The sequence below is a fragment of the Actinia tenebrosa genome, unplaced genomic scaffold (assembly GCF_029948245.1).
Source record: "Actinia tenebrosa isolate PJP-AT-01 unplaced genomic scaffold, QUT_ActTen_1.0 PGA_scaffold0__85_contigs__length_37466705, whole genome shotgun sequence".
Classification (NCBI taxonomy): Eukaryota; Metazoa; Cnidaria; class Anthozoa; order Actiniaria; family Actiniidae; genus Actinia; species Actinia tenebrosa.
In genome coordinates, this window is record NW_028292569.1 from 6,594,131 (window position 1) to 6,616,937 (window position 22,807).

At 36.2% G+C, this 22,807-nt stretch overlaps 6 protein-coding genes across 9 annotated transcripts; 4 read left to right on the forward strand and 2 right to left on the reverse strand.

Annotated features, from left to right (window-relative positions):
* The first annotated feature begins 469 nt into the window (after positions 1-469).
* On the forward strand, positions 470-3,738 carry LOC116295401 (BPTF-associated chromatin complex component 1). Of its 2 annotated transcripts, XM_031703200.2 has the most exons (6): positions 470-605; positions 771-893; positions 1,110-1,216; positions 1,838-1,939; positions 2,573-2,712; positions 3,158-3,738. In XM_031703200.2, exons 2-6 carry the CDS (start codon positions 873-875, stop codon positions 3,370-3,372), a joined length of 585 nt encoding a protein of 194 aa, XP_031559060.1. In that variant the 5' UTR covers positions 470-605; positions 771-872; the 3' UTR covers positions 3,373-3,738. The 2 variants fall into 2 exon arrangements, with proteins under 2 accessions (XP_031559060.1, XP_031559066.1); XM_031703206.2 differs by lacking the exon at positions 1,838-1,939.
* Positions 3,739-4,171: 433 nt separating this feature from the next.
* Positions 4,172-6,148, reverse strand: LOC116295417 (uncharacterized). The gene is made up of 3 exons (XM_031703217.2): positions 6,005-6,148; positions 5,069-5,793; positions 4,172-4,563 (listed from the first exon to the last, which is right to left on the reverse strand). The coding sequence occupies exons 2-3, from the start codon at positions 5,769-5,771 to the stop codon at positions 4,301-4,303; spliced, it is 966 nt and encodes a 321-aa protein (XP_031559077.2). The 5' UTR covers positions 5,772-5,793; positions 6,005-6,148; the 3' UTR covers positions 4,172-4,300.
* Positions 6,149-6,525: 377 nt separating this feature from the next.
* On the forward strand, positions 6,526-9,469 carry LOC116295391 (thioredoxin, mitochondrial). Its single transcript, XM_089027873.1, has 4 exons — positions 6,526-6,636; positions 7,337-7,522; positions 8,579-8,702; positions 9,013-9,469. Exons 2-4 carry the CDS (start codon positions 7,341-7,343, stop codon positions 9,124-9,126), a joined length of 420 nt encoding a protein of 139 aa, XP_088883999.1. The 5' UTR covers positions 6,526-6,636; positions 7,337-7,340; the 3' UTR covers positions 9,127-9,469.
* On the forward strand, positions 8,580-12,565 carry LOC116295334 (uncharacterized). Of its 2 annotated transcripts, none has more exons than XM_089027879.1 (4): positions 8,580-8,702; positions 11,120-11,181; positions 11,527-11,637; positions 12,080-12,565. In XM_089027879.1, the coding sequence occupies exons 2-4, from the start codon at positions 11,122-11,124 to the stop codon at positions 12,242-12,244; spliced, it is 336 nt and encodes a 111-aa protein (XP_088884005.1). In that variant the 5' UTR covers positions 8,580-8,702; positions 11,120-11,121; the 3' UTR covers positions 12,245-12,565. The 2 variants fall into 2 exon arrangements, with proteins under 2 accessions (XP_088884005.1, XP_031558981.1); XM_031703121.2 differs by lacking the exon at positions 8,580-8,702 and adding an exon at positions 10,405-10,579.
* Positions 12,566-12,756: 191 nt separating this feature from the next.
* LOC116295349 (uncharacterized) lies at positions 12,757-22,312 on the forward strand. Of its 2 annotated transcripts, XM_031703142.2 has the most exons (6): positions 12,757-13,712; positions 14,428-14,467; positions 19,609-19,821; positions 20,336-20,556; positions 20,653-20,763; positions 21,244-22,312. In XM_031703142.2, the coding sequence occupies exons 3-6, from the start codon at positions 19,743-19,745 to the stop codon at positions 21,397-21,399; spliced, it is 567 nt and encodes a 188-aa protein (XP_031559002.2). In that variant the 5' UTR covers positions 12,757-13,712; positions 14,428-14,467; positions 19,609-19,742; the 3' UTR covers positions 21,400-22,312. The 2 variants fall into 2 exon arrangements, with proteins under 2 accessions (XP_031559002.2, XP_031559012.2); XM_031703152.2 differs by lacking the exon at positions 14,428-14,467.
* LOC148913357 (uncharacterized) lies at positions 16,494-18,747 on the reverse strand. Its single transcript, XM_089026058.1, has 2 exons — positions 18,183-18,747; positions 16,494-18,099 (listed from the first exon to the last, which is right to left on the reverse strand). Exons 1-2 carry the CDS (start codon positions 18,320-18,322, stop codon positions 16,494-16,496), a joined length of 1,746 nt encoding a protein of 581 aa, XP_088882184.1. The 5' UTR covers positions 18,323-18,747.
* Positions 22,313-22,807: the final 495 nt, after the last annotated feature.

Sequence of the window (22,807 nt, forward strand, 5' to 3'; positions counted from 1 at the left end):
TTTTGTTGTAAAGGAATGCTTTATGTCTCAGTTGTATTTTTGAATACAACGGGGGAGGGGGGGAGCCAAAAAATGTAAAATCGCCGTTGAATGGAATAAAAAATTAGATTAAAAATGTTTTTATTTAAAGGCTGACGTTTGTAAGTAAAAAGGCCGGCGGGAAAGCACGGCTGCTGTCTTCTGTGATTACAACGAGGAAAGAAAGAAAAGAGGAAAGAATTACATAAAGAGAAAAAAGGAAAGAGGGGAGTTGGAAAAAAAGGAAGAAAGGAAGGAAGAAAAGTAAGAAAGAATGAAAGAAAGAAAAAGAGAGAGAGAGAGAGAGAAAGAAAAATGGATGTAACAATGCAACGCTATTGCAGGAATGCAGGAAGGAAAAACAAAGAGAATGATCAAACAAGCCAAGGAAAGAATAGAGAGAAGAAACAACAACAGAAACAGTTCACCTTCTTGGGCTGCCTGTGTAACGAATTGCATTCTGGGAAAATCTGACTGTGAGGGACTGGTAACTAGGTTCAAAATGGCGGCAAATGATGAACAAAGAGAGTCAAGAGTGAGTTGAAAAATAACTGATTAATAAGGATTAATATTATCTGAACACCAAGGTATGTTGCCATTTATAACATATATATAATATCCTTATTATTTGTCTATTCAAAATGCTAAAATGGCTCAGAAATGAAGCTCAATTTGAATGAATACTTTTGTCATGTGAGAGATTTCGATCAAAAAGATTCAATTCAAACGTACAATTCATCTGCTTTCTTCAGGATTGGATGTTATAACCTCATCGAGAACTGTTTGTTCGAGACATCTGTGTATTAATGTTGTGAATCTACAAAATAATCGAGGATAAAGAATTCGTTTTTAAAATGGCATCATCAACTTCTAAGGTAAATAAAGACGCTTTCCGTTGTATTTATTGTATTGTTTTGCACTGATACTAAGTCACTCTTATGTTGGTCCTACTACTCAGATGTTGCTTGGTCTGATGTGGTCAGTAGTAAATTTCTAGCCACCAAGCATCCTTAATTTTTACACAACCGATAGAGTGTTTTTCTGTAACATGAGTGAGAAAAGACATGTCAAACTTGCTGTATTTTCTGTAGGTTGCTGAGATATTCACGGCAGCAGGGGAAGCGTTTGCAAGGCTGGGTGACCTCACAATGCAGCTTCATCCTTTGGGTGATTCAACTTCTTCGCATTCAGGCAACAGGTCTGAGACAAGTATTTTTTTAAAATAATGGTGATCCCCCCCCCAAGATAATTATTACTTGAGTAAGGAAAAGATATAACTAGCTAAAAACTAATGTGAGCTGTGTCGGTGTTTCTAATGAAACAGTAATGATGAAAAGGTAAATTATAGACTAGCGTCCGAAACGTCAGTAAGTTTTTTCATCTTTTCATGGTGTATAATTTACCTTTTCATCATTACTTGAGTAAGACTTAGGCGCAGTCCACACGTATCTGGAAAATTTTGTATCCACAAATTTTTTTTAACGGATACCGGTTGCGTCCACACATGTCTGCAAATTTTTGTGTCCGTATCCACAAATTTTACGAAAACGGATACGTGTGGAGGGTGAAAACGATTCGAATACGCTGCACATGGACGCAAACATTTTCGCATCCACAAAAAATAATTTGCGGATACAAAAATTTCCGGATATGTGTGGACGGGGACTTAAGGCTTAGGTCAAACTTCAATTTGTCCTAAAAATGGCTGGGATGTCTGATCATTATCTATAGATTTTTTTCTTTTCAAAATCCCAATAGGCTGACACTGTAGGTAAGTTAAATGATTCCTTAGTTAACACATTCATTTTGCTTCACTCAGTGAGAAATGGGGAGAAAAGGAAATAGAAATGCTGAGAACTGCAGTGACAAAATTTGGAGACGACCTTAAGGAAATAAGTGAACATATCAAGACAAAATCAGTGTATGTAGAGAAGGAATGTTTACTTACCTACTGTGCTCTGTTAATAATAAAATGATATCACATACTTATATTTAAGGAATATAAAATGCACATGCATTCTCTGTACTGTGATACACCTAATTAGAAAAAATTTGTCTACACCAAAGGCGATAGGCAATAGGAAATAGGTGGAAATCGATAGGAAATGGATAGGTCATTCCAAGATCCAAGAATAGCTGAAATAACTTGTTTTTCTGCTTCTTATTCTTGTCAAGAAGAAGGACCTTAGTGCTGAGACTGATTCGATGTTCTTTGTATTCAAAGAAACCATTTCCATGTCAGAATGACCTATTGCCTATCATGAGCATGTAGTCTGTCCTCTGATATAAACACTGTATCCAGCCAATCAGCATGTGCATCTTAATATTTATAATATTTTATAAAAAATAAATAAACTTGTGAGTACATAACATTTTGACCAACTGTTGACATTATTTTGTGGTAACTAAGAGGACATACAGTACCACGCTAAACCATTATAATTTTTTTTACAAAAATAAACACAAAAAGTTTGAAGGAAAAGCTGGCTTTTTGTGCAAGCAATATTTAATTAACTGCAAATATGGACTGAACTTTCTCTTTCTATGCATCCAGGGCTCAGATTAAAACAGCGCTAAAAAAGAGAAGCCACCCAGTTGAGTCTGGTACCCCAAAGAAAAAAGGATCTTCTACGAAGACACCAACTATAGGCAGTACAAAAAATGCACCAAAAACAAAAAAGCAGAAAATTACAGGTTTGAGTTTGTAATATTTGCTAAAAGTTGGATATCAACCTTTGTCCTTTATTGATTTTTTTTTCCAAAAATTCTCCAATTTCATTGTTCTTCTGAAAAAAAATCTTGCATGAATCTGTTGTGTCTTGTTAATTACCTTGAAAGGTTGTCTTGTGCTTTTTAGTTTGTACAAGTGTCATTCTGTCCTGTCTGTCTTTTTGTCCATCTCACTTGTCTTCTGTCTGTCAGTCAGTCCCTACATTTGCCTTTCTGTCAATCTACTGCCCTCTTCAGCTTGGTTTGCTGTCCTGTCTGCCTGTCTGTCTGTCTGTCTGCTTTCTTACAGTAGCTGTCTGCCAATCTGCCTACCCCTGTCTTGTCTGTCTGTCTGCCTTCTTGCCAGGCTGTCTGTCTGACCTTTTGAACCTATTTCTTTGCTAAAACGTTCTCTGATCTTTCTCCACAGATAATCAACCAGAGCAAAAACCAGAGCCATTAAACCCCCAAACCTTTCCTTCATCGTCTGTCATGCTGTCAGACTCGGCACTCAAGAACATTGATATGGAGGTACCATCAGTAATGTTCAACAACAGTGAACAAGAATCTGTTTTCCCAGACATACAATCAGGGCTCTATCCTCTTGAAAGACAAATTGCCAGTGAAATTCTCTCCGAAATGTAGAGTAAGGATATCATTTCTAGAAATCATGTAACGATGAGAGTTGTTTACAGTGTAAGGTTTGCTAAAGGAGTTTCTCTCAACAGTGAAAGAATTTACAGCATAAAAAAGTCATCTACACAGACATTTTTTTAGATGGTGGATTTTTATCCAAACTATTCAAATGTCTTCTCAAGCACAAATTAGTGTCTTGACAGTGAAAGAATTTACAGCATAAAGAAGTCATCTATACGGACATTATCCAAGATGGTGTTAGACTGAATGACAGAAGAATGATTAAAATGTGACTCAAGGACATTGCAACTCGAAATTCCAATTCAGCGATTAAAATAAAGTCTTGACATGTGCAGTGTCCAGCTAGAACTGGGACTTGTCTGGTCAAATCTTTACCTTGTCGGTCATTTTGACCAGTAACATTTAGCCAGAAATGAGGTATGATTAAGCTAACTAATTTCTCCTGTGATCATGACCGACGACTGAGCGGCCATTATTTTAAGCCCTAACAATAGACCTCCTCTGCTCGATGTAATGTTGTCCCATTTCTGACCAAGTGTCATTCCCTTGAGAATAACATTCTTTGTTTGAATTGTATCCATATTCATGTGTCTTCTCATGTGCAACCGAGCGCAAGCCTTAAACAAAGAAATGATACTCTTGGGAATGACACATGGTCTGAAATGGGAAAACATTACGTCAGAGCCGAGGAGGTCTATTGGAATGCAGGGGAAGAAGAGGCTTTCTCTGCAATCCATTTTTAATATTCTCATTTATATTTGAGGCAAGGAAAGCAGAGAACATTAAGTTGAAGAATGGAAATCATTTTTCTTCTTAACTTTCATTTTCTCAGCCATTATACAAGTACCATCTGTAGTTATCATTTCCTTAAAGAGTAATAAAATAATAATCTCATATCCTATACAAAATATAGTTACTATTTAGGCTTATTAAATGGTTTATCATAGAATTCCCAAAAGTTATCATCTCCATCTTCATCGTCGGCTGGTATGTAGGGTGGTGGTGCTTGCTGAGCTTGGGGTTCACTTGCTGGGTCGGGTTCCTGTAACGGATAAGGTTCTGTTACTATATTCTCCTTTTTGGCTTTAACTTTAGTTTTGGGTGGGTTTTTCTTTGCACTAGGTTTGGGTGGTGGAGGTTTCGGCATAGCATGCTGGGTGGCTGGAGGATTCCAATTAGCTGTAAAGGATTTTGATTGACAGATTAGTTAGATTAGGAATTAAGGAAGAAGTAGCTGCAGCTGGGCAGATCCAGGAATTTGTTAGGGGGGTGTCCCAAATGATCAAATATTTATAGAGATATGCATCACTTCAAAAAAGCATGAGTAATAATTTTATTAAGGTGTTAGGGGGGTGTCTGGTACACCACAGGACACCCCCCTGGATCTGCCTCTGAGGAGTACTGGGGTCTTGGGTTCAATTTTATGAATCGACATTGCATTTAATATAAGTAGAGTTTCTTTTCCTTTGATTCAAGGGTTTTTTGAGTTTGCTCCCTCATCAAAGCCTAAGGTTGTTCCAGGGTGTGATCTGTGGATTGGCCTTACCCTGATCAGCCCAAAGGTTATTTCAGAATATTGAAAGCCTTGAAAATCTGTATAGTAACATCTAGATCATCTATTTTCCCCTATCCCATTGCACCAGGATGGCTAGACTAGTATAAAACTTATACTGGTATACTCTACCTGTTGCTTTTGGTGCTGATGCCAGGAACTCTTCCCATGCCTTTTTCATTCTTTCATTCAAAACATTAGCTGCCGACCATGCACCAAAATCATCCGACTGAATACCAAAGAAGTTCTTTCTTTCATTCACTGCTGTGATTGGTTGCTTTGTGAAAGTTCTGGCCGTTGTGGTGTTCCACTGAAGTTTCCCGATTCCTGGAAAAACATTCGACCTGGTCGTCTTTCCAAGGCTGTCATACATAAAGTCATCTTCAGATGAATTTCGGTGTTTCAGCTGTGAAGATCTACCTTGCCTGGACGGCTGCCTGGTAGTCTGATGCTGCTCATTATACCTTGATTGCAGTCCAGGAAAAGTAAATGATTTATTATCATGCATGTGATACTGGTCCTCTTGTCCACCCGATGCTGAGGAATTTATTCTAAAAAGTTCTTTCATTTGAGGAAGTTGGTTATGATCTATAGTTAAGTTAAGTTTTTTCTTTTGTATATATTTTCTTGGCCTGATTTCTCTCCATCTACCAAACCCATCCATAACGATCCTTCGTCCATTAACTTCATCTTCTTCCTCTTTCGTCTTTCGTACTTGATACCTTGGTGGAAATTCTGGCTTTAAGTATTCTTCTATATCATCTAAAGTTTCTGGTAGAACCATTTCAGCCAGAGCCGTCTTTACTTGGGATGCCATTTTTTCGTTGTCAACCATCTTGAGCTCCGTTCAGAAAAGCCTGAAATTTTTTGTTACATGGTAAGGAATTATTATCTGTCATTTAGACAGAGGGAATAATCTTGGGATAACCTGCATTGCTCGAGGTTTTCATGCCTCAGATATTATGAACGACGTTCTATTAAGACAAACTTTATCAGCAGCAAAAACAAACAACGTGAAAAAAATCAGCTGAAGTCTCGTCAAAAGTTAATGAATTCAGGATTTCTTACCTTATCACTTAGGAAATGCATTCATCTCACCACGTTTAGTTGAATTCTTGTGTTTTCGAAGAGAAAAGCGGATTAAATAAAAGTCAAAACCAAGGAACCACGAAGAACACTCGACTGTTTGTATGTAAACATTGCCGCCATTTTGTTGCTATTAGCAACCTTGACCCACAATGCACCGTAAGAAATTCTTAAATCGTATATTTTTGAACACCAAATAAATTTTTTCTCAAAAAGAATTTTTTTCCAAATTTGTGAAAAAATAATTATCATCCATTTGGAAAAGTGAAGTAAATATTTTCTGGTTAATATTTCCACATTTGTATCTAGCAAGCACCTCAAAAAATATCAAATAGTAAAAATTAAAATAAAATAAGTTAAACTTTTTCCCTTCCCATAAATCTTAATACTTCTAAAATATTTCGATGTGTTATTTTGGAATTTAAATCTAAATTTTTAAGTTAAAAGTGAAAGTTTTTTCCTTTCTATTTGTGGGTTTCCTGTGTACCCACAATGCCCATCGACTTGGTCGAGAGGGACTGGAATGTTTACTGGAAAAAAATTAGAACATTTTCGTCAACAAAAGACTATTCTCTTTGATCATTTGTTCTATTCCTTTAAAACATTTAAATAAGGTAAGAAATGAAAGTATGAACATTACTAATGCCTCCTTAATATAATACAACAAATTCTATAGCTTAAAATTTAGTAAAATATTTCAGTGTTTTTGACATACCTTTGTCACTTGTTGAGCTTGTTTGTATGAAGCTTATTACAATTATTAGTAAGCTTATATACTATCGTATTTAAAAAGATTTCCATATGCATATTTAGCATATTTTAGTATATAAACATCTGTAACATTTATGAACACAATGCATTACAAACTTCAGTAAGCAAGATACAACATGCAAGATGCAGTATGCAACATGCAACATGCATCCAAAACTTCAACAATCTTTTTTTTTTTAAATTGTTAAAACCTGTGACCAACATATCCATGATGAAGTTAGAAGTTAGAAGTTGATTTTTGGAAAGGGAGGAAAATGGAAAACCTAGCAAAAAACCCTTGAAACGAAGGATCAACTCTACACAAAAATAGTAATGGTTTTTACATGGTTCAAACTAACAACCACAGCAATAAAAGGTATGATTTTCATTATGCAGTGCATAACACCAGCACATCCTAAAATAAATTGGAACAGTTCAAACTCTTAAAAGAAATTCTGAGAAAAATAGATTGGCCTCAATATTATTTGTCATTGAAAGCTCATTCGTACATCCTTTGGTACAAAGCCAGATTGTTGACAGGTTAATTTATTATCATTTTTTTAGAACAATGGCACATCGACTTGCATCTCACCATCGTGCGTTCTTCTCACCAAAGTATTTCTCTGGTACCTCAGCTCATATTACGACATCTTCGGTATTCCGAAAGACTTTTGATATCAAGAGTGAAGATGATTTCCAAAGCAGAGTTTTACAGTCCAAAACACCTGTTATTGTAGACTTCCATGCCAAGTATGAATAATGAATGTTTTTTTTTGTGTAGCTCTGAGGAGGGTATATTGTTTAGTTACAGAAAATATCCATACCTTACCCATGGAGAGGATTTAGAATATCCAAGGGGTGGGGAGGGTCTGAGGAGGGTATATTGTGTAGTTCCAGAAAATATCCATACTTCACACATGGAGGAGGATTGGAATTTCCAAGGGGTGAGGAGGGTCTGAGGAGGGTATATTGTGTAGTTACAGAAAATATCCATACTTCACACATGGAGGAGGATTGGAATTTCTAAGGGGTGGGGAGGGTCTGAGGAGGGTATATTGTGTAGTACCAGAAAATATCCATACTTCACACATGGAGGAGGATTGGAATTTCCAAGGGGTGAGGAGGGTCTGAGGAGGGTATATTGTGTAGTTACAGAAAATATCCATACTTCACACATGGAGGAGGATTGGAATTTCTAAGGGGTGGGGAGGGTCTGAGGAAGGTATATTGTGTAGTACCAGAAAATATTCATACTTCACACATGGAGGAGGATTGGAATTTCCAAGGGGTGGGGAGGGTTTGAGGAGGGTATATTGTGTAGTTCCAGAAAATATCCATGCCTCCACCACGGAGGGGGATTGGAATTTTAAAATATAAAACATGGCCTTTTTAATATATCCTGTTTAAATACTAAAGATATCAGATGTAAAAGGAGGGTCTGAGGAGGGTGTATTGCATGTGTACTCTCAGAAAATATCCATATATCTCACCCATGGAGGGTGATTAGAATTTCCAAGGGAGTTGGAGAGGGTCTGAGGAGGGTATAATGCATGTGTGCTCTCAGAAAATATCAATACCTCCCCCATGGAGGGAGAGTTTTTTAATGGGTGGTGATGGTCTGAGGAGAGTAGAGGTTAGAAAGAGTAGTGTTCCCCAAACAAGGGTTAACGTAAGGGTTGGTTTACTGAACCCCCCCCCCCCCCCCCCCAAAATCAACAACATAACAAGCCCTTTATAATGTAACTTATAATAATTACAGCAAAAAAATTCAGTTCTCCATTTAAAAAAACTGTTTTTATGCTTTAGCTGGTGTAGTCCATGTAAGGCTTTGGCTCCAAAATTAGAAGCAGCAGTAGCCAATCAAGAAGGCAAGGTTGAACTGGCCAAAGTGGATGTCGATGAGCAAGGAGAATTAGCCTTTCAGTATGGAGTGAGTATTTAATGCCATACAGTACATAAATGGTGTTTAGTAATCCAAGGCTTAAAGTAAGGGCTGTTTGTCATACAATGTCCATCCAGAATACACCAGTTTCATATTCAATGCATACTGCTGTTTTTGAAGACCACAGACCACATTTGCACAGGCTTAGCAAATTGACGTACAAATTTAGAAATGGTCTATATGCTGTGAATTTGTGTGGATGAAGTGTTAAGACGAGATTACGAAACAACTTGGAATGGTTTCAAAATAGAAAGAGTCCAAAATTTTTATTAAATAGTGTTTATATAATTCATTTTAGGTCAATGCTGTACCTACTGTTCTTGGAATAAAGAATGGTCAGATTGTAGGACAATTCCAAGGACTGGTAGATACCCCAAAAATAGTTGAACTTGTAGAAAAACTAACAAAATGATTTTTTTAGATACTAAATTTGAGTTATAACTGCATAGATATGTGTAAATCAAGTATTCATCTTTATTTTCAGAACACTGTGATTTTAAAATCTTTTGTTGAAAATATTTTAAGCAGATTAATTTAATACCAACTTTTTTTGAAGAATTAGTGAAATCATGACATTTGAACACTGCATTTTATAGGTTGATATTTCTAGTTATTGTTTAATGATTTAATTTGTGCATTACTCTCCTCCCCACTCACCCCTCCATCACTTCACTTGATATTCTTCTTAAAGTCTGCAATATATGTTTTAAAAGAGAAGCTTTTAAATTTCAGAAATAAAGTCAAAGCTTGATTGATTTTTCGCTTATTTTTTCATCTATTTTTTACCTTTTTCTCTTTCCCAGGTTTTTTCGTTGAACATTGTTGATATGTTTTTTCTTCCTTCCTTCCTTCCTTCCTTCCTTCCTTCCTTCCTTTCTTTCTTTCTTTCTTTCTTTCTTTCTTTCTTTCTTCCTTTCTTTCTTTCTTTCTTTCTTTCTTTCTTTCTTTCTTTCTTTCTTTCTTTCTTTCTTTCTTTCTTTCTTTCTTTCTTTCTTTTCTATCTGTCTTTCTTTCTGTCTGTCGTTCGTTCGTTCGTTCGTTCGTTCTTTTTTTCTTCCTTTCTTTCTCTCTTTCTTTCTTTCTTTGCTTGTTTCTTTTTTCTTTCTGTCTGTCTGTCTGTCTGTCTGTCGTTTGTTCGTTCGTTCGTTCTCTCTTTCTTCCTTTTTTTCTTTCTTTCTTTCTTTCATTCTTTCTTTCTTTCTTTCTTTCTGTCTGTCTGTCGTTCGTTCGTTCGTTCGTTCGTTCGTTCGTTCGTTCGTTCGTTCTCTCTTTCTTTCTTTTTTTCTCCCTTTCTTCCTTTCTTCCTTCCTCCCTTTCTTTATTCCTTTCTTTCTTTCTTCCTTTCTTCCTTTCTTCCTTCTTTCTTTCTCTTTTCCTTTCTTTCTTTCTTTCTTTCTTTCTTTCTTTCTTTCTTTCTTTCTTTCTTTCTTTCTTTTCATTCTTTATTTTCATTCATCTTTCTCTCTTCTTTTTTCATTCTTTCCTTTCTCCTCCTTTTTAATTTTTGTAGTTAATTTTCGAATTTTTCTCCTGTATTTCTCCTTTTTTCGTTCGTTCTTTCGTTTTTATTATTACTTATGCTGTGTTTGCATTTTCAATTATCCTTTTTGCCATTAAAATACCAAAACAACAAACGCCACAAATCAATGCAAATTTTATTCAAAACTCATTTTGTCATCTTCGCTTCAATGAACCAGTAAATTCCTCCAATGCATTCAAAGCATTAACCAACATACTTCGACTACAGAAATTTTTACCAAATAAATATCAAGATAAAGTGTTCCAAACTCAGTGTAAAATTAGAAGAAGTCGCTGGACCAACTTTGACTTGCAGGAATATTCGAAGATTCTCATGAAAAACAAAGGTATAGTATAATCTTAGTTCGTGTACACAATGTAATCTTTCAGCTGAGAAGCATAGCTTAAAAATTTAATATAAGCTCGAGAATTAATCAACCCCTTTACTAATATTAATCAAAAGGTTTGTTTTTGAATATTTTTTCGCCGAAAAAGACACTCGAGCAAACCAATATAAACACTAAAGTAAAAACGTCTAACTCTGTATTTTAATCTGTGATTTAAGACCACGTATATATGTGTTTAACTACTTTTGTAAATTTTATCCACGGCCCTCTGGGAGAGCATTATTTAATAAAGGGATTCCGTGTTTGAATAGAGTTGCCATTAAAGTTACCATACCATCAATCTAAGATTAAAATGAGCAAAAATCTTTCAGAACTTAGAAAACAAAAACTAAGAAAGAATAAGTATTAATTATCTGACTTCTCAAGAGCAAAGTGGTCAACCCCGTCCAAGCTTTTGTTTGTAAAACGAAAATTTAGCATAGAAATCTTGTTTATTACATAAAATGAATCTCTTTCGTCTTAATTTTTTTTAAATTTAAGGTATGGAATACCCTGGGCAAAGAAACCGAGAGAAATTCGAAGTGGAAGATGTTAAATACGAGGTATTAAAGCAAGCTGCTCATTTTAAAAAAACATTGAAATAATATGGACCTACATAAGGTTTAGAGTCTATTTGCAAGGAAGCAGCTCCATTGGCTATTGTTTTTTTGCGTGCCGAATGTTGGCATGCAGTTTTTCAACCTCGATGGTAGCAAAGATTAGTAACTACGTGTGACATTCCTCTATAGATGACACACATTTTCCTCCGATGGAAGGAATCGACCTGACATTCTTTTCATTTGTGTTTATGTTGCTTGCTTGCTTGCTTTTTCCTTGCTTCTTTTTTTTGTTAACTTCCTTCCTTCAACATCCTCCATGATCGTTAAACAGGCTTTCTTTTTCCACAGAAAGCAGCTGAGAGACTTTTGTTCGGGTCGGGTATACGTACTGCAATAGTGCTCATATCATTGATAACCATTCTACCCATCGGGATAGTGGCACTTGTGTTTTGGATAAGAGTAAGTAGTACAAGAACATGCTATCTACCTATCCATCCATCCATCCATCCACCCACCCATCCATCCATCCATCCATCCATCCATCCATCCATCCATCCATCCATCCATCCATCCATCCATCCATCCCATCCATCCATCCATCCATCCCATCCATCCATCCATCCATCCATCCATTCATCCATCCATCCATCCATCCATCCATCCAACCAACCATCCATTCATCCATCCATCCATCCATCCATCCATCCATCCATCCATCCATCCATCCATCCATCCATCCATCCATCCATTCCCATCCATTCCCATCCATCCCTGTACTCACGTTTGTTGCAAAATCTGGGAATCGATCCCTAGACTCCAGAGGTGATAGGCGATTTCATTAGCTATCCATTCCATCAACTGTCTACTCAGCTCAACTCAACTCAACTCTATATACCACTAGGGAAAGAAGCGATTGAATAAAGGTGAAAAGGCAGGTGCGGCAGATGATTTCGCAGAGGCAGAGAACATGGCCTTGACGTCCATATCGTTTGGTATCCTTGGTGTGATCACTATACTAATGTGCCTTGAACAACTCAAGAGAAATCTCAGGACAGTGTATGGATAACACCACCCTGCAGTTGAGGGGAGGCTATTTTGATGTACAGTATATATCCTATTATAAAATAACTGTTATAAATTTTGCGTTAATTGGTCGGGAGCGCGTGCTTAATGAAAGTACACAGTGCGCGCGTACTTTTTTGCGTCATTCCTATCCAAAACAAAAACAAAAAACAACCGGTTATTGGTTTAATTTTTAATTTTTGCGTTTTGACGTAAGTTACTCGTTGCGCCGTAATAAATCTTAGTGAAATTTTAAGCATTTCTATCAAATTTATAAACTATTGGTGGGTATTTTTTAGCAAATAAACTTACTATTTTATTGTTATTTTGTTTAAATTGTTCCTATCCTTTTTTCTTTTCTTTTCATTTTTGTCTTTGTTGTTGTTGATGATGATATGATGATATAATGTAAAAGCAAGGGAATATGAAGATGATTATGATTTATGATGATTATGATTTATATAGCGCCCTTTTCTATGTGGATATAATCAAAGGCGCTTTACATGGAGTTGTGAATGACAGATTGCTTTTTATGCAATTTAATAGCATGAGAGATGGTTAGTATGAAGTGGAGGCACTGAGGGTGGTCACTGGCAAGGTTTCTTTTTACGTTCTCAGTGGTTCTTTTATTTCCCCCATTTACTGTTGGTTAGGAAGGGTTAGGAGACAGGGCCTACGGTTTAAAGTCCTTGTCCGAGAAGACTTGAAGGTCTAACCATTTGCAGATATAATTAACAATTATTCACCGAAGGTGAAGTGAATATCGGGGAATATTTACAGAGACGTGAGTCTTCGAGCGGCGAGGAAAATATTTTCCGATATTCACTGAGGCTGAGGCAAATAATTGTTTTAGTATAAATGCACAGGTGATTCTTTCAAAAAAAGAAGAAAAAAACAAAAGATAAAAGACACATTTAAAATTAGGAAAAATTTGAATTGAAGTGACAAACGCGGCTTTCAATTACAACACAGGCAAACTCCGACTTTGCGAACCAAAACAGTTTGTTTGAGCTTATTTGATTGTTTTAAGTCGTTTTTTACCTTTGAACAAAGTTAGTGCAAATTTGTTAGCCTCTTTAGTCCTTTTGGGGACAGTATTTTCTTTCATTATTTCTAATTCCTCTCCGGTAACAGCAACGAAGCGGCTGGCCGTCATTTTGGATTATCGCCGGAGGTGATTATCGTGTGATTGTGTGAGTTTCTCGACCAATCAGCGCGCGAGCTTTTCAATAATCACCTATGTATTTTTACTAATAATAAATGAATAAAGGTTGCGTGACATAACGCGATCCATAATATCATATTTGCATAATCCATTACATTTGGTCCCATACTTGGGTTTTGAAAAGTGTGCCAAAAAGACACTCAACATTTTTGGCTGTCTCTTCGACTTTTTGTTCGTCACAAAAAGAAACGATAAATCTACAAATTAGAATTTATTTCATTCACTTGCTGCCTTGTGGGAGACTTTGGTAAGTTATATCTAAAGATATAGGTTTGTAAATCTCCAATTTGTATGTTAAATAAGGCATGGCTTGTCTAAATAGATAGTCTTGTAGTGATAAATATACGATTGAACTCACTTATTCAAACTCATTTTCACTTTCAAAAACAAATCACCCTGATACCAATATGGGAATTTTTTTCACTGAGTTGAAAAAATCGAAAAGATTTGTATGGATGGCATGAGCACTGATGAAGTTATATTTATCTTTCCCCAAACACTAGTTTTATACAATGTATTTTGTGTAATTCTTGCCCCGCGAAAATCAGAGAAAACATGTACAATTTAGTAGGAAAAACGCGGGAACTTGGAAATCTTTTAGGCCATGAATTCATTTGGGCAAATTTTGCATGGAAACGTTTGATCTATCGAAAGTTTACTAACCATTTCTTTCTTCTATTGACGCCAGCTGGCCGAATATTCAAAAGTCAAAATATTATTATTCTCATTTGCAAACTTATTTCTAAATAGTCTCTATAAACTATGCATAATAACAAATATCAAGCATTTCCTTGACTCTTGGTCAAACTAGAGTAAGATTTGAAAATGTTGTAGTTGTATAATAATATTGCGATAGAATTTAAAATTTCAAGAAGAGAAATTATACTTGATAAGTTCGTGTTGAATAACCATTACGACACGATGTCGTTTCCTATCGAGTGAGATTTTGTATTTTTTTTCAGTTTCACCTGCCCACCTCGACACTTCACAAAGATTACAAAGGTAGAGAAAAACAGTTTCTCTATTTCAAAGAAAATATATCTTTACGAAAGGCAATCAGTGACATCGATTTTCGGTTACTTTAACATTTAATTGTCAATTCTCGATATTCCTCTCGCTATTTCCCCTATTTTTGTTCTCGTTATCATATCAAACTTATTCCATACATTTATGAACATTTGCTCTTTTTAGCGCCTAGGCCTACGCGGACACATTTTAATGTACTGCGCATGCGAATCAATCCCATATATGGATTTTCAAAATGGCGGACACGACTCGTGTAAAACGTGAGTCAAAATTTGCAGTGAGGTATATGCAGGAATTTTCCTCGGATTTTCCTTCAAAGCAAAGAAAATCGTCAAAGAAAGACAATAATCTTTATGACGTGGTAGTAACTGAGGTAGATAAGTCAAAGAAGCGAATAAAAATCCACTATGTTGGGTATAGTACAAAGTATGACGAGTGGAAATCTTTTGGAGATGGAGCAAGCTTTCCCTTTGTTCGTCATGAAAAGCTGAATATACCTTCCGCAGATTCAATTGGAGATAGACAAGAAATATTCCATGGACAATTATATCGGGAAATCAAGAGAAAATTGTTTTCTGGTCGAAGGGATGATCCAGCTGTACGCATAGAGCTTAGGGTTGAGCCAGATGTGTTTGAAGGAGGACTTGCCACAATAGTAAGAGGTATTAAAGAAAGACAAAAGACTATTTACGGGCTACCATCCAACAGACTCATTGACAATTTCCTTGGTAAAAAGTGGGATGAGCGCATTTTTAATGGTAATGGAGACTTTGCCTTTGTAATTAAAGGAACAGTTCGCTACTGGCTTTCAAAATCTAATCCTATAGTAGAATATAAGTTAATTGGAGATCAATATGTGAAGTCTGAGATTGAAGAAAGAAATTTTATTGTATTTACATTTGTTCGTGGTGATGGAAATCGTTACAATTACAGTACATTTAGTTCATAATACTAGAAATGACTTGAGAAAAAATATTTGATGAAACATAATTACATAATTATAGATAAGAATTAACAACAATGGAATAAGTAAAAATACATTTCTTTGCCAATAATTAATAATTTCGGTATAAGATTATACTTAATATATACATATTTCTTTAGAGGCAATATAATAGTCTGAAGAAGCAATATTTTTTATTGTTGTTTTGATTGAATATAGCTCTACATTGATGTTTTGATTTATATTAATGAAGATTCAGAACATCATTTTTGATACAAGGTATGTTTAAATATCTAGCACATTAACTGTTGTGTTAGAATGTTGATCATCACAGTGAATACCCTATACCCAGTGAATAACCTATTAAAAACTTTATTGTGCAATTAGGCATTTTTTTGTCCATACATTATTTACTCTCTCAAGATGTGCACAACAAGTTTGAAAGCCACAGTTTGCACATTTCTCAGTGCAAGTCTTAATATTATGGCAGCTTTTTGAGCAGTTTTTACATTGATATGTGGCTTTAACTCTCTCACAGCCTTCTGCTTCAAGGAAGTGAATTCTGTTTTTCTTTAAAAAGAGTTGTTTCAGAGCAGAAATACCTCTATGATTGGTAGATCTAAAATAATTTTTTGAAGCAGTGTCATTAAATTTTTCCATCCCTTGTGTAAAATATGCGAGATTCTTGTACAGTGATAAGAACTCAGGAACATGGGCATACAGTGCATGCATATAGGGTGTCACATCTTTTGCCTGATACAAAGAGAGAAATAAGGAGAAGAAATTTCTGATTTTGCATTTCAAATTGATAATGCTCTCCTCAGATGAAAATGTAAGTTTGAGGTCCCCTATGATTTCTATGAAATCAATCCAGAGTTTTTCAAGATCATTACATTTGTCATAAAATGGAAGAAGTGTAGAAAAGTTAATATGCTGGAATAAAATAAGTTTTTCAGGGCCAGTTAGATCTCTATATTCTAATTTCTTAGTATCTTTGTTGATTTTCCATGAAAATGATATTCCAATGTTGTTTAGAAAGGTTTCATAGCCTGTCATGTGCTAGTACTTATCCCTTTGAAATCCATTTGGAAATTTTTTTAGCTTGTCAACTGCATCCTGCCTTCTGAGTTCTCTAATCAGTAGCTCAATTAAATTATCTGATATTCTTAAGAATAAATGTAAGTTATCAATAATTACATGATCAATAGGAATAAAAGGGAAGAGAGGAACAGCTTTACAATTAAATTTTTTAGACTTGGCATGATTAGATATTTCATCAAGGGATCTTGCTCCTTGCTTTGAATCACTAATTGACCATGTTTTAGTAGTATCATGCCTTTCCATTCTTGGGCACTTGCACCATATGCATGCATGATCTTGGTTTGCCTTTCCCAACCCACAAACTAAAGCTAAAAATTTCCAATCCCCACCCAGAAAATATTCTATGTTATATGTTATATTATTGACAGTAATTTCTTTTAATTTAGACATTTCATTTGTAAGATCAGAAAGGGATATTCTTAAGTTAACATAATCTTCTTGTATTTTTATGACTGCTAGTATATAATTACCTTTCTCTCCCATAGCAATATCTTTTTCGTTTAAGATCGTATAAGTAATGTTTTCAAGTTTTAAAGTCCTTCCAACATTAGTCCCATCACCACTGATTTTGACCTGTATGGTATTTCCTTCCAGCAGTTCTCCCTGTTTCTGTAGCCTTTTTATTTGCTCTTCTAAACTCTTAGCAAATTCAATCTGAATACCTTCAGCATCACCAGGGGTTGGCCTTACTTCCCATTGACTATTTAATGCTTGCATCCTCTTTACCATTTTATATTGACATGGAATTTCCTTGGATTTTTGAGCAAGTTCATTCCATGCTTCATTGGAAAGATTGAATTTGTCTTTTATATATAACCAGGTATTCAGTTCATTGATGTCATCACTAGTCAATTCTTTTGTTGGGGCGTTAGTAAAATCTATATCTTGTTCGTTAGCTAGTTCAAAAGTCTCAAACATTCCGGTATCAGGATTAAAAACTTCAACTTTCGTAGCCATAAAATTATAAAGGCCAAGAAAGGATAGTGTTGTCTTGCATTGTTCTTTCAAACTAGATCTTATTCTTGTCCTTTGCTGTGGGGAGTATTCATTAAAAGTTTTATTTTTTTCTGGACCTCTCACTTTGTTTTGTTTTCTGGCAACTTTTAGCGCTATTGCTCTGAATTGTTTCTTATAATAGTTCCTTTGTTTTTCTGTTCTTTTTAAGGCGTCCGTGAGTTTTTCTTCAACGTGTAGTTTTTTAACCTTTTCTTGGACTAATGATTCTTCAAGTTTTCTTTTTGTTTTCCTTAATTCTCTATTTTCCTCTTTAAGTTTTCCAACATCTAACTCGTTGTAATATATTTTGAACCGATAGGTCTTTCCATTTTTCCACGAGTCTAAAATTTTCTTTGCCAACCTGCCACCGCCTTTTAACCGTGCTGCTTTAACTTTTGCTTGTAAATTGTAAATTTGAGTTTTGATCGCACTGATAATTCTGTTGTTGACGGTGATCCCTTTAAGACCCGATTCGTCCAGAACCTTTTCAACAATAGTCTTCAATGCCGACTCATAGCTTTCTCCACCATCGCGTTGTATTTTTTTCGACAATGTATAAATCAGAAAGCTGAAATTGTAAAATTAGGAAACATATAATTAAAACTATAGTATTCCCGCGCATTTCCAGAAATCAATCCCAACGCTACTTACTTATTGATTTCGTGGAAAAAATGAGGAAATTCTGCTCCTTTCGAACCTCCTTCGGAAGATTGCTCTCCAAGTGCTTCGACAGCAGGGGCAGCGAAGAGAATCAGTACGAGAGAGGCAAGAAGTATAACATTCGAATTCATTTTGACCGCGTAAAATCCTTACGAATGTGGGTCTGTTTTACATCAAAATGCGGGTTTTTCCATATACTAATCAATTCAGCTGCTACCTTTTTGATTGGTTGATTTTGGAGCTATTTATAGGGGTTTTTGTGCATGTACGTGTGCTGAAATATGAGGAAAGCCATACAAACATTGACCTCACCGATGATCAAAAATTCCAAATTGACCGGGGTAAAAAATAATCTACGAGATCCAGAAAACTAAAAACATTGAAAGGAGATGTTATTCTATCGTTTTCCGTTGCTACCTTTTTCATATTGTTAGAAGAGATGAATATATCCAACAAAATGTACAAAAAAAATGTTCAAAATTGCGTGTTTGACCGTGATTTAGGAGGGGGCGTGAGCGTCAGTTTCCTTTTGTTGACCTTTTGTTAAGCGTAAGTTTCATATTAATTTTTTCTGATCATTATTTCAATATAATATAGTCTGAAAATCGTTTCAATAATTTACAAAAGTTTCCAATTCAATTATCAATTTTATTTCTTTACATTTATTTTTATTATTATTATTATTATTATTAATTATTAATTATTAATTATTATTATTATTAATTATGATTATTAGTATCATGCCTATCCGCGTCATGTTTCCCGCCAATTTTCTTATTAATCTGCTCCACGTCTACGTAAAATACTTGTTTCTGATTGGTCGCATTGGCTGTTAATTTGTCCCAAATTCCTTCAATCAATTAATTGCACAGCGCGTGCAATAGCTAAATTCCACAAAACCCAATCTCGAAAATACGAGACGAATCGCCGTTACGCGATTTATATTTGCGTTACTCGTAACCAAGCGGTGAACGCGGCGCGCAAAGCATGAGTGGACAAAATGACCGGCCAATAAGAATTTTTGGAGCTCGAAGGAACGAAGTAAATGTGGCGCAATAGTAAAATTGTTTTTATTCTTCCTTTCCATATTTCTGCTTTTTGTAGGTACGTATATTATATTTCAGTAGTCTAAAGAAAACAGAAAAAAATATCGCAAAATTTGGGTCACAGTAGCCTATTGATGAGGGCCGGCGACAAAACATCTGAACGCGCTGTGGTTGGCTGGAACAAAGTTCAGCGCTCTGGTATTTGCTGTCTTTTTTTTTTTTTTTTTTCTTTCTTTCTTTCTTTCTTTCTTTCCTTCTTTCTTTTACTTCAGAAACGCGTAGTTTATTAAGATGGAATGCCTTCTTAGTAATTGAAGAGTTAATGAAAAAATACCAATTGCACTCATGGTTATTAACCCATTTTTTCAAAGGCGCGTCGAATCTTTCATTACTTCTTCGAGAAAATCTAAGGTGGCATTTCCTATACTTATCGACTCCACAATTCACGTGACTGTTTTACAGCAGCATCTCTTGTCGTTTGAAATACTGCTTGAGGAGTATGTGAATGTATACACAAACATTTTGCCACCAAGTCTGGATGGGAAAGACTTTTGTTGCCATGGCAACGACTTTTTTAGAAAAAGGTATGCATTAGTGTTGCTTCTATATGTTATCTGTTTATTTTATTTTATTTTTATTTTCGATATATATTTGTTATCCCATCCGATCATATTTCGTCTGGTCCATGCATACATGCATCCTTCATCTCATCTCGATCATCCATCAATCCATTTTATCCATCCTTTCTTCCAACTTCCCATATCAATCCATCCCATACCATCCATTCGTATATCCTCGTTCATCCCTTCCATTTATTCATCCATCCATTCACCCATCCATCCATCCATCCATCCATCCACCCATCCATCCATCCATCCATCCACCCACCCACCCACCCACCCATCCATCCATCCATCCATCCATCCATCCATCCATCCATCCATCCATCTAACGATCTATTTAATAATTTCTCTATCCATTTCATCCATTCGTTCAGTTCCAACCTTTTATCCGTTCCATCCATCCCATCCATTCATATTTCCCATCCTATCCCTTCCATTTATCCTAATTTTAACTTTTCCTACTTTTATTCGTCAGTACATACAGCTCTTCCTCATTCCTATGAAGGACCACCTCCAACATCACAAGAAGGGCTGGAACAAGTGAATCAAACCAGTCCTCCCCAGGCTTCTTCGTCTCTCCCTCCCTTGACGTCACACTCTCTTCCGATAGCTATCGAGGTGCATGATGGGAATAGTACCACCACTGTCAATACTGGTCAGCGGTCTTTTGTGATAGACAATGGCTACTCGAGCCAGGTGAGATAGCGAGTTCTCATTGGTCCGACAACCCTTTAAAAAAGCAAAATAATTTTATTAGACAACGTTCTGATAATATGAATATATGTTGCCTAGCGACAAGTACTCCAAGAACCAAAGCCTGAAAATCACATGACACTTAGCTTCCTTAGCACATTGTTCTGCGCATGTCCGTGTGGACTGATATCACTGTGTCACGCCATACAGGTAAGAAAAATATATGCGCAGCGTGCATGAGTCAATAGTCCCCTTCAAAGTTCCCTGTGCCATCTTCAAGGTAGGCCAGGCGTGCATTTGCATCGAAAGGAGACCTTTTTAAGACCATCACGTAATGGCAGCCATGTTAGATGGCAGGAATAATAGAATCGTTTTACATGAGAAAGAATTCAATTCCCGAGAACACAGGGATTTTATTGTTCTGTCAACCAACCACGGGCAGCCCAAGCTGTATTATGGGTGCAGGTACGTGATGGTGTAATTTCATAAGCCCGATTTGTTGAACCAGATACAGTGCTCCAGATCACTTCTAAAGCCAATGAAAGTGATCGGACATGACACCTTCACGGCACGGTCCGTAAGGTCCACGCATGCGCAATAGAGTCACTCTACTTCTATCGGGTACACTTTGCTTCACATGTCAATCAATATTACGCGTATTCCAACTAACTCCTATCCCTTGATCAACAGGTGAATTCTGATTACTACCATGGTAACCGAGTGGGCGCGATCTACAACTCCCAACAGGCATGGCGATGGGGATTCGCGTCAGTAGTGTTGGGATCCCTGTGTCTTTTGATCGTAATTATGTATTATCTTATTCTCATGGCTGTACACATTTCCTAGTACTTAAATTATTTTTCTATGGGCTACCTGTGGTACTCTGCAGTTTGGTTCGACGACCGTTAAATACTTCAGTTTCAAAATCTCTGTTGCTGAGGGACAGCCTTGATTTTGTGAACATTATTCACGTGTTACAGCGAAGATCCGTTAAATTTTAAAGTGTAGTATTTTTACCGCCATTCGCATTGCTACACGGCCACTCCAATCAAAGACGTTGACGTCAGGGAAGCATGGGTGGCGTAGCGGTGAGAGTGCTCGATCTTGGGCTTTCACCTAGCATGGATCTCAGGGTTCCGTTCGTGATTGTTCCACTCTGTGATTACAGAGAAAACTGATAGATTTTATAGATTTTGTCATTTACACGCGTTTGGATCGGCCCAGATAGGCCCGGTGAGTGTGGCTCATAATACTTGTAAACAATCGACAAGTTTTGGCGCGTTTTGAATCACACACGCGTGTAATTGATGTCAACGGGTTTGATTGACGGCAGTCTATTGCAAAGTGCACGTCGCGATTTTTGTCTGGGGTGGCTGCGTAGCAATGCAAATGGCGGTAAGTTGAAATGTGCATTCTTTACTTTACCCTTCGTATTTGTGAATATATTTGGACACTAAATTGAGGCTGACCCTAAGTGAGTGTCTATCGCTTATGAAGGCGGTATTTTGCAAATCCCAAAAAGGTCTTAAAGTTCAAGAGCTGGAAAGCATTTTTATCAAAGAATGAAATGATACTCAATTTTCAAGAAAGGTCTCAGAATCTGAAATGAGAAAGCATTGGAAAAAAAAGAAATAATACTCAAGGGAATGACACATGGTCTGAAATGGGAAAACATTGCACCATAGCTGAAGAGCATTCCTAGTTAAGAAAGAAATAATACTCAAGGGAATGACACATGGTCTGAAATGGGAAAACATTATATTGCACCATAGCTGAAGAGCATTCCTAGTTAAGAAAGAAATGATACTCAAGGGAATGACACGTGGTCTGAAATGGGAAAACATTGCACCATAGCTGAAAAGCATTCCTAGTAAAGAAAGAAACGATACTCAAGGGAATGACACGTGGTCTGAAATGGGTAAACATTGCACCATAGCTGAAAAGCATTCCTAGTAAAGAAAGAAGTAATACTCAAGAGACTGACATACATTAAACCATGGCCATCTAAGTCTTTTATGAATAAAAAATTTGATGTATAAAGTTACTTCATATTTCTAATTTAGACTAATATCTTTTGTGTAAGCTAAACTGTGAAAAAATCTAGGCAATTTTCTGTATGAAAAAAAATTCATTGCTGTTGTAGAGAAAGGGCTGAAATATATAGGGAAAGAAGAGAAGAGCATTAGGCGAACGTGCAAGGCAAGGTAAGCCTCTTTTATTACGCTCCAAGTTGCGGAAACCACGTCAGAATACT

Excerpts from the sequence above, each read along its gene's own strand:
- LOC116295401 (XM_031703200.2), top strand. The coding sequence starts at position 873 with ATGGCATCATCAACTTCTAAG. Across the intron at positions 1,217-1,837 it reads TCTTCGCATTCAGGCAACAG|TGAGAAATGGGGAGAAAAGG; the intron begins GTCTGAGACAAG and ends TGCTTCACTCAG. Across the intron at positions 1,940-2,572 it reads CATATCAAGACAAAATCAGT|GGCTCAGATTAAAACAGCGC; the intron begins GTATGTAGAGAA and ends CTATGCATCCAG.
- LOC116295417 (XM_031703217.2), bottom strand. The coding sequence starts at position 5,771 with ATGGTTGACAACGAAAAAATGGCATCCCAAGTAAAGACGGCTCTGGCT. Across the intron at positions 4,564-5,068 it reads ATCAGCACCAAAAGCAACAG|CTAATTGGAATCCTCCAGCC; the intron begins GTAGAGTATACC and ends AATCCTTTACAG.
- LOC116295391 (XM_089027873.1), top strand. The coding sequence starts at position 7,341 with ATGGCACATCGACTTGCATCTCACCATCGTGCGTTCTTCTCACCAAAG. Across the intron at positions 7,523-8,578 it reads ATTGTAGACTTCCATGCCAA|CTGGTGTAGTCCATGTAAGG; the intron begins GTATGAATAATG and ends TTTATGCTTTAG. Across the intron at positions 8,703-9,012 it reads AATTAGCCTTTCAGTATGGA|GTCAATGCTGTACCTACTGT; the intron begins GTGAGTATTTAA and ends AATTCATTTTAG.
- LOC116295334 (XM_031703121.2), top strand. Across the intron at positions 11,182-11,526 it reads TGGAAGATGTTAAATACGAG|AAAGCAGCTGAGAGACTTTT; the intron begins GTATTAAAGCAA and ends CTTTTTCCACAG. Across the intron at positions 11,638-12,079 it reads CACTTGTGTTTTGGATAAGA|GGAAAGAAGCGATTGAATAA; the intron begins GTAAGTAGTACA and ends ATATACCACTAG.
- LOC148913357 (XM_089026058.1), bottom strand. The coding sequence starts at position 18,322 with ATGAATTCGAATGTTATACTTCTTGCCTCTCTCGTACTGATTCTCTTC. Across the intron at positions 18,100-18,182 it reads TTTTTCCACGAAATCAATAA|CTTTCTGATTTATACATTGT; the intron begins GTAAGTAGCGTT and ends TTACAATTTCAG.
- LOC116295349 (XM_031703142.2), top strand. The coding sequence starts at position 19,743 with ATGTATACACAAACATTTTGCCACCAAGTCTGGATGGGAAAGACTTTT. Across the intron at positions 19,822-20,335 it reads AACGACTTTTTTAGAAAAAG|TACATACAGCTCTTCCTCAT; the intron begins GTATGCATTAGT and ends TTTATTCGTCAG. Across the intron at positions 20,557-20,652 it reads ACAATGGCTACTCGAGCCAG|CGACAAGTACTCCAAGAACC; the intron begins GTGAGATAGCGA and ends TATGTTGCCTAG.